Source organism: Lampris incognitus, chromosome 11, assembly GCF_029633865.1.
Source record: "Lampris incognitus isolate fLamInc1 chromosome 11, fLamInc1.hap2, whole genome shotgun sequence".
Taxonomy (NCBI): Eukaryota; Metazoa; Chordata; class Actinopteri; order Lampriformes; family Lampridae; genus Lampris; species Lampris incognitus.
The window spans coordinates 53,635,799-53,645,682 of record NC_079221.1 but is presented as its reverse complement, the minus strand read 5'-3'; the positions used below and the strand labels follow the sequence as shown (position 1 = coordinate 53,645,682).

Here is a 9,884-nt window from a genome sequence, read left to right as displayed (position 1 = left end):
TCCAAGAATAGAGATGCACTTCAGAAGGTGTTTGTTTCATGCTCCATATTCAAACTCTGCTGTAGACTACAGGAAGGACTTGTGGGACTTCCTCAAATGGGTGGTGTGCTGCCTCCACCCTGTGGTTTGCATAGTCAAGCTTCACTGCTCCCTGCTGGGGCCAGAATAAGCCCTGTCAACACATGTCCACGTCTCAGAGGGACTCTACACCAGGTTTCTAACCCTTCTGTTTCAGCTCATGTTCAACAATATGTGCTCTGTAATGTCCCAGTCCATTTATAATTGTGTTTTCCAGACCAACCTAGTCCTGCTGCTGCTGCTGCTGCTCTGAAGTATTAGCTTCCCTTCAGGACCTCTGCAGCTGCACTTCTCTTGTTTCCAACTCCAGCAAGGGCTTGTGGGTATATATGGTGAGCACATGCTGATGGGACTAGTTGGTCAGGGCTGTACTCATAGTGAGGCACTCTGGATAAACATGTCAGCTATGACACAAGTGTAAAAGCTCATCTCACTTTATTGTCATTACTGGGATGAACTCTCTACAGCACAGGTTAGAGTCCCTATCTTGTTACTACAGCAGATTATAAACCCACATTACAGGCCTGCCTGCTGTGGGCTGGCCAGGATTTGTAAATTATTTAAAGGGGTTTTATTTCGGCTTTAGCTGGTGCCACAGTTTGTAAATTCATGACAAACCAACAAATACAAAACTGGATCATTTGACAAAAACTTTATTAACTTCTGAGCAGCAGACAAGCAGGAATACATTCAGCAACAGAAACCAACAGTAGAAGCAACAGATGAACTTAACCAAAGTGCCCCTCTCCCCAAACTCACCCCTACACACTTAACTACAACACACCTAAGCAAGCACATGTTAGAAACTGCAAGGGGGCTTTTGTGTTCACATCCCTGCCTCATTTTTATTCATCTCTTTTTATAAACCCATGCATTTGAGGGAAGGTTGCTTCCAGCCAGTAGGGGGCGTTTCTCTAGCCGCTGCACTGTGTCCTCCTGAGCTCGGTGGACTGCCTGCGGCCACCGTGGGCCACCAAGCAGGTGTAGAGGTCTCCTTCATCCCAGCTGGCTTTGCTGAGGGTCAGGATGCTGCTGCGGCTGTACCCAGTGCTGCTCCACACCTCTTGTCCCGTCAGGACGCCCGCCGTCACCTCCCTCCCATCCTTCTGCCAAGTCACCAGCGCTCCTTTTGGGGAGTAGCTGCTCAGCAGACAGGACAGCGTGGCCGAGCCCTTGGACAACTCCTCAGAAGAGGGGGGGAGCAGGGAGAGGGTGGGTTTGACTGAGACCCCCGCTGTAAAGAGAGACACAACTGAATACACCGACTTGCTGAACTATGTGTTACTGAGAGCACTGCAGCACCACCACTACTCACCAGGACCATGTTAATGCTACTGTGCTGTGTGAATAAGCACATGCAGCATCAGTGTGTCATGTTGTAGTCTTTGTCTCCATGTGTTTATGTGTGCAGTGTGTTTTCATAATCTATTTGTACAGTAGTCTATGTGTGTTTCCTTTAATCTGCCGTCTCTACTGTACCTGCAGGACCACAGTTGAAAATGAGTGATGCTGCTAAACTGCCACATTTACACAAATGTGTATCAATGTGCCCTGTCTGTGTGTAACTAAAGGCAACAAACTAAACTAATACTCACAATTTACATGACTTTTTACAACCTTAACAGTAAATAAAGGATGAAATAAACAATATGCCATAGGCTGTAAATCACCAGTTAAATATTCTGCAAGTTTACAATAAAATTAGTTTTAAAAGCAGTTTTCAGGTGTGCGTATATGAATGTGTGTGGCACATAAAGTGAATATGAATGAGCTCATTTCTCAGACTGCCAGTGATTTAGCAGATTATAAATGTGTAAATTAAACACGGCTTTACATGGGACTGTACACTGTGTGCAGCCTCTATTCAACATGTCCAGTGTGAGTAAAGCTCATTTAACCACCGTTGTACCTGCAGCTGATTTACACTGCTGCGGTGCAATCCTCATGCAACAATTTCTGCAGCTTTTACTGATACAAGACACCTAAAATATACACGGGTTAGAGACCAAACGTCGAATAAATAGCTCAGTGTTGAAGATTGTGATTTCAGTTTGTCTTGTAAGATTTCCAAACTGACAGCATTGTTCAGGCTTTAACCAATGGTCGACTAAAGCTGTAATGTCAAGTTATGTGACGATGCTACGGCATACTGATGTTGTTAGAATAACATGGACTACTTTACAATATTCAGCCATTGCCTTTCCACCCTGGAGTCCTGTTAAATGTCACGACTGACTCCAAATGAATCATTAAACAAATCAAAATCTAGTTTTGTTTTCCCAAACCGACACTCGACATACGTAGCAACACGTTGTGAGAAGCAGCTAATGTAGAAAATGACTATGGACACACAAATGTACAAGAGAAATCACTTACATGAGACGATGACCTCAGTGCCGCCACCAAAAGTGTTCCACAGTGATAGAGCCTGGTTAAGACGCCGTACAAAAACCTCCTTTCCACTTGACACACCTCGATGGCTGCTGCTCAACACGCTCACGTGCTGCAGCTCAGCCTTATTAGTGTATATGGCAGGAAGTTTTAGCTTTTAACCCCTCTGTTTTTACTCCAGCTCCACCACTTAGCCATATCCATATCAGAAACTGGATGACAACCAGCCTACTTATAATCCCACTGTACATCACAAGTATCCAGGCAAAATACCAAACTCATGATATCCACATTCTATTTTAACTATCCTGTCTATCAAAAGTTATATTCTAAATGATATTTTAACTATCCTGTCTATCAAAAGTCATATTCTAAATGATATTTTAACTATCCTGTCTATCAAAGGTAAATTCTAAATTATATTTTAACTATACTGTCTATCAAAAGTCATATTCTAAATGATATTTTAAGTATCCTGTCTATCAAAAGTTATATTTTAAATGATATTTTAAGTATCCTGTCTATCAACAGTTATATTCTAAATTATCTTTTAACTATCCTGTCTATCAAAAATTATATTTTAACTATCCTGTCTATCAAAAGTTATATTCTAAATTAACTATCCTGTCTATCAAAAGTTATATTTTAAATGATATTTTAACTATCCTGTCTATCGAAAGTTATATTCTAAATTAACTATCCTGTCTATCAAACGTTATATTCTAAATTATATTTTAACTATCCTGTCTATTAAAAGTTATATTCTAAATGATATTTTAACTATCCTGTCTGTCAAAAGTTATATTTTAAATGATATTTTAAGTATCCTGTCTATCAAAAGTCATATTCTAAATGATATTTTAACTATCCTGTCTACCAAAGTTATATTTTAAATGATATTTTAAGTATCCTGTCTATCAAAAGTTAGATTTTAAGTTATCTTTTAACTATCCTGTCTATCAAAAATTATATTTTAACTATCCTGTCTATCAAAAGTTATATTCTAAATTAACTATCCTGTCTATCAAAAGTTATATAATAAATGATATGTTAACTATCCTGTCTATCAAAAGTTATATTCTAAATGATATTTTAACTATCCTGTCTACCAAAGTTATATTTTAAATGATATTTTAAGTATCCTGTCTATCAAAAGTTATATTCTAAATTATCTTTTAACTATCCTGTTTATCAAAAATTATATTTTAACTATCCTGTCTATCAAAAGTTATATTCTAAATTAACTATCCTGTCTATCAAAAGTTATATAATAAATTATATTTTAACTATCCCGTCTATCAAAAGTTATATTCTAAATGATATTTTAACTATCCTGTCTATCAAAAGTTATATTTTAAATTATATTTTAAGTATCCTGTCTATCAAAAATTATATTCTAAATGATATTTTAACTATCCTGTCTATCAAAAGTTATATTTTAAATGATATTTTAAGTATCCTGTCTATCAAAAGTTATATTCTAAATTCTATTTTAACTATCTTGTCTATCAAAAGTTATATTCTAAATTAACTATCCTGTCTATCAAAACTTATATTCTAAATTATATTTTAACTATCCTGTCTATCAAAAGTTATATTCTAAATTAACTATCCTATCAAAAGTTATATTCTAAATTAACTATCCTGTCTATCAAAACTTATATTCTAAATTATATTTTAACTATCCTGTCTATCAAAAGTTATATTCTAAATTAACTATCCTATCAAAACTTATATTCTAAATTATATTTTAACTATCCTGTCTATCAAAAGTTATATTCTAAATGATATTTTAACTATCCTGTCTATCAAAAGTTATATTTTAAATAATATTTTAACTATCCTGTCTATCAAAGTTATATTCTAAATTATATTTTAACTATCTTGTCTATCAAAAGTCATATTCTAAATGATATTTTAACTATCCTGTCTATCAAAAGTTATATTTTAAAGGATATTTTAAGTATCCTGTCTATCAAAAGTTATATTCTAAATGATATTTTAACTATCCTGTCTATCAAAAGTTATATTCTAAATGATATTTTAACTATCCTGTCTATCAAAAGTTATATTCTAAATTATATTTTAACTATCCTGTCTATCAAAAGTTATATTCTAAATTAACTATCCTGTATATCAAAAGTTATATTCTAAATTATATTTTAACTATCCTGTCTATCAAAAGTTATAGTCTAAATTATATTTTAACTATCCTGTCTGTAAAAAGTTATATTTTAAATGATATTTTAAGTATCCTGTCTATCAAAAGTCATATTCTAAATGATATTTTAACTATCCTGTCTATCAAAAGTTTTCTTTTAAATGATATTTTAAGTATCCTGTCTATCAAAAGTTATATTTTAAATTATCCTTTAGCTATCCTGTCTATCAAAAATTATATTTTAACTATCCTGCCTATCAAAAGTTATATTCTAAATTATATTTTAACTATCCTGTCTATCAAAAGTTATATTCTAAATTATCTTTTAGCTATCCTGTCTATCAAAAATTATATTTTAACTATCCTGTCTATCAAAAGTTATATTCTAAATTAAGTATCCTGTCTATCAAAAGTTATATTCTAAATGATATTTTAACAAGTTAAAATGTAATTTTGCACATCAACAATTCAAATCTTGACATCAAATTAAATCCTAACTACTGAGGATTACAACTTTCCCCCATTCATTTCAGTGAGAACTGGAATTTAAATTAGTGGGCTATTAAGTAGTTTAAGTGCCAATCGTTGAAATATTTTTTTTTTTTGCAATATCAACATTTGGAACATAATTGTTGATATCAAAAAAGAAATGTGTGACATCAACAACTGAACCTCTTATATCAACAACTGGTGTTTCAACTACTTAAAAGTTAATTATAACTACTTAAAATGCAATTTCTGATATGAAAATTGGATATTTTAACAAGTAAAAAAATGAATTGGTGATGATAATAAAGGACATTAAAAGCTGGAACAGCTTGCCATATTGTCCTCCATGGACATCCTGTGGCCAAAATGTTGATCCAGTCGCCACAGGGATTTCCGTTTTCTTGTCCATTCAGACTTTGCATTTTTCCTTTGTCCGACTGCATGGTCCTCTGTAGTGTGCCCCCTGTAGGCAATAGATGTCCTGTGTGAATCCCTACACATCAACTGTTAATGCTGTGTAGAGTTCCCTGTGTTTTAACTGTGTCCTTTCAAGATGCATCTGTCATAAATGTCCGAAATACCAAAGATGAAGATCAAAAAAGGTCCATAAATTGACACCACGTATGGAAGAAAAGGAACGGGTTCATATGGTGCTACTGACATGTCACCTGAGAACAGGACCTGTTCAAGTCTTGTTGGGGTCCTAAGCAGAATTTGATTTGTCCTCCTGGTGTCCAAGCAGCACTTTGTTAATCGTAGGACTTCACAGTCTAAGAGGCAGCTTAGTTGTCTTATACCTTAGGTGGTCCTGCCTACATGGCAGGACCACCTAAGGTATAAGACGTCGAGGCGCCGCGCGCGCGCAAAAACTGGCGGTCCCAGAGTGGGAATGAAATGTTCTACCCCGTGTTTAGTAACCGCGGTGGAAAAGGCAGGTGTAGTCACCGATGGAGAATCCGCCAGCAAACGTTGAAAAACATCCCCTAATGCTAAAAAGTTAGCGTGTGTTAACGGCCCCGCTCCCCTGTCTCGCACGGAAAAGTGGCGAAAGACACAGCATCAATTAAACGGCGGTTTGCAGCATCAACCAGCAGACCATTAGCACACAGAAAATCCGCGCCGATAATAGGAACAGTAATGGCGGCGACTACAAAGTCCCACTCAAAATGGCGCCCGTGGAAGCAAACAGTCACCAACCTTGCGCCAAACGTCGCAATGGACGAACCGTTAGCTGCACTCAACAGTGGGCCGCCGCCTTCGGCCGACCTGTCTGTCTTAGCAGGAGGGAGTAGGCTCTTTTGCGAGCCTGAGTCCACCAGAAACCGTCTTCCTGACATCGTGTCCTTAATGAAGAGCAGCTCACTACGTCCGCCAGCGCCCACAGCTGCTACCGAGCGCTGCCCGGGAGTTTCCCGCCGCCTCAAACGTGCACGGAGGGACGCAGCGCCTCGCCTTGCCGCCGAACCGCCGGTGGAAGAAACAGAGGCCGCTCCCGCGCCGTCTCCGGGCAGTCACTCCAGCCACCACTGACGGGTCCGCGTCCTCCGACGTCGGCTGCAGAGGCTCCGATGCCACACAATGCACAGAGAACCGTCTGGTAGCCAGCAGGACCCGATCGGCCTCCTCAGCGAAACCTCGGCAGTCACCAGCGGCCAGACACGGGGAGTTAGCAAAAGCCGCGCGCACAGGAGACGGGAGCTGGCGCAGGAAACGTGCGGGAAAAGGAATCCACCTTCGTCTGAGCCTAGCAGCGACAGCATATTGTCCATGAGATCCACAGCCGTCCCGTCGCCCAAACCGGATGGGGAAAGGATTCTATCTGCCCTCACTGCGGCAGATAGGCTGTACCTCCGGAGCAGAAGATGTTTGCATGGCCCGGCGTGTGGACTGCTGGTCCAGCGCAGCGACGTCCAAATAGTATCTGGAGTCGTCCGCGGAGATTCCACACAGGTGGAACAGCGCCTCGACATGCTGGAACCACGAAGCCGGGTCGCTTTTGCCAGAACTCTGGGAGCTTCACAACCGCGGCGAGAACGGCCGGCTGTGAGAGTTGGGGCGGCGTGGCCGAAGTGGATTCACACTCCTCTTCTGCTCCAAACATGTTCAATTCGGGGTCACCAATGTGGCAGGATGGGGAAAAACACAGCGGACGAAGGCGAGTTTGATGTTTATTCCTCAACTCCAAAGCCAACCGCAGCAGGAACAACCCTGCACCAGCAAGCCCCGGGAACGTAAACCACGCCCCCAGCTCACAGCCCTGCTGGGTGAGAGGCATAGCCCCTAGTGTCCGCCACAATACTAATATTACTCATGACAGGAACATTTGTACATTATTATTATTAGGGGTCCAAGCAGCGAAGCTGGTGGAACCCTATTGTATTTGTTAGGATTATTATTATTTTTCTCCGCTAAAAGTGTGTGAGGCACAGCAACCGTAAGTCCTAGACCAACCAACTTTGGTACGTGGATTCCTATGGCCCCCCACTACTCAGGCACCACAAATCACCTATGTCAGCCAGATGGTGGCGCTATAACAAAGGGTCATGCGTAATTCCCACACCATAAGTCAGATCAACACAAAACTGCACAGACCCATGCATCTCAATGTGCTCAACAACTTTACTATTGGGACCACCTATGTCAGTCATATAGTTTGCCCGCTATTTTGACTTATTTGGTGTGGAAGCGCTGCAGCTCTACATACCACAATCCAGGACACCTGGGTATAACGACATGCTTTTTCTTTTTACGGCAGTCGGCTAGGACGCAAGAAATCAGACACCGTCTGGTCCAGTTTTAGAAACTCTGGCACATGTTTCTGAAGCAATGGAAGTGTTACGACATTTTAAAAAATTACGGTAATCGTCTAGGACACAGGCGACCCAAGTAATCCGACATCTCAAAAACCGCTTTATCAAAAAATCTGAAATTTGGTATACTTATACTTGGACACATTTGGCTACATTGCCTAAAGTGCTGATTGGCTGGATTACCAAAATGGCTGCCAAACAGCCAATCAAAATTCAGCAGCTAATATCTGCTAGTGTGAACGGCCAATCTTCATGAAACTTGATAGGCTTATTCTTTGTGGCACATAGAAGTCATGTACCAAATATGAAACAGATCGGACACATGGCGGCTGCAATACTGCTTGGACCCCATTAATCGCCGCTTGCGGCTATATTTATTATTATTATTAATATTATTGTTATTACTATTATTATTACTATTATTATTATTATGTTTATTATTGTTTATTGTCATTATTATTGTTATATTATTGTCATTATTATTATTGTGATTTTTATTATTATGTTATCATTATTATTGTTGTTGTTATTATTGTTATTATCATTGTTGTTATAGAGCTTACCGTATGTCCCAGCTGGCAGATCAGTCACTGTGAAACAGAGGGAGGTTTTTGTACGGCTCTCTATCACCGTGTGAACACAGCCTGACTATTGATACTGTGGAGACTCTGACAGTAGTAAACTGCTGTATACTCAGCTTGGTCTCCACCGATGGTCAGGGTGAAGTCAGTCCCAGACCCACTGCCACTAAACCTCGATGGAGTTCCAACATCTTGACCCCTTTAGTGAACGAAACACCTCACCATATCCAAAACTCCATTGATTTCGAGGACAAGGTCCAAGGCGTAAAACTGGAACCGGATGAAACCATGGTATCCTACGACGTGACCTCGTTATTCACCTGCATCCCAACCATGGAGGCTTTGGAAACTGTGAGGCAACTTTTGCTATGTGACAACACCCTCCACAATAGGACCAACCTCAGCCCAGACCAGATTTGCCAACTACTGGACCTTTGCCTGAACACTACATATTTCCAATTCAGGGGCCAGTTTTACAGACAGAAACACGGCTGTGCAATGGGCTCACCGGTATCTCCCATTGTAGCCAACTTATATATGGAAGAGGTAGAACACAGGGCCCTGAACTTCTTCAGAGGAACACCTCCGAGCCACTGGTTCAGATATGTGGACGACACATGGGTCAAAATCCAAACATAAGAGGTGTAAGCGTTTACCAAGCACATCAACTCAGTGGACAAGAACATTAACTTCACAAGGGAAGACGTAAAGTACAACAGTTTGCCTTTCTTGGACTGTGACGTCCACATTGGCGAAGACAGGAGCCTCCACATTGGGGTTTACAGGAAACCTACACACACAGACCAATATCTACTTTTCGACTCACACCACCCTCTGGAACACAAACTGAGCGTCATCAGAACTCTGCAACACAGAGCTGATAATGTACCCAGCAGCACTCAGGCCCAACGGGAAGAACACAAACACCTGAGGGAAGCTTTAAAAACCTGCGGCTACCCCAGTTGGACCTTTGTGAAAACATAACACGTTCCAGAAAGACCATGTTTCTGGGGTCTCCGAGAAACTCAGGAGAATGTTTAACAAACACCGCATCCCAGTATACTTCAAACCCAGCAACCCACTCCGACAAAGACTGGTTCATCCCAAAGACCGTGTACCACACACCCGGAAAAGCAATCTGGTGTATGCTGTACAATGCAATGAGGATTGCACTGACCTATACATAGGAGAAACCAAACAACCACTACACAAACGGATGGCCCAACACAAAAGGCCAAAATCCCCAAGACAAGACTCAGCAGTCTATCTACACCCAAAGGAGAAGACACACTCCTTTGAGGACAGCAACGTACACATTTTGGACAGGGAAGATAGATGGTTTGAAAGAGGGGTGAAGGAAGCCATCTATGCGAA

At 40.3% G+C, this 9,884-nt stretch overlaps 1 gene segment (V, D, J or C); it reads right to left on the bottom strand.

Moving 5' to 3' along the window:
• Positions 1 to 727: 727 nt before the first annotated feature.
• LOC130121219 (immunoglobulin lambda-1 light chain-like) lies at positions 728 to 8,684 on the bottom strand (the record flags this gene model as incomplete). The annotated part of the segment is given in 3 exon segments: positions 728 to 1,312; positions 2,455 to 2,489; positions 8,566 to 8,684. Coding segments are annotated over 3 exon segments (474 nt in total), but the record flags the coding sequence as incomplete, so codon positions are not given.
• Positions 8,685 to 9,884: the final 1,200 nt, after the last annotated feature.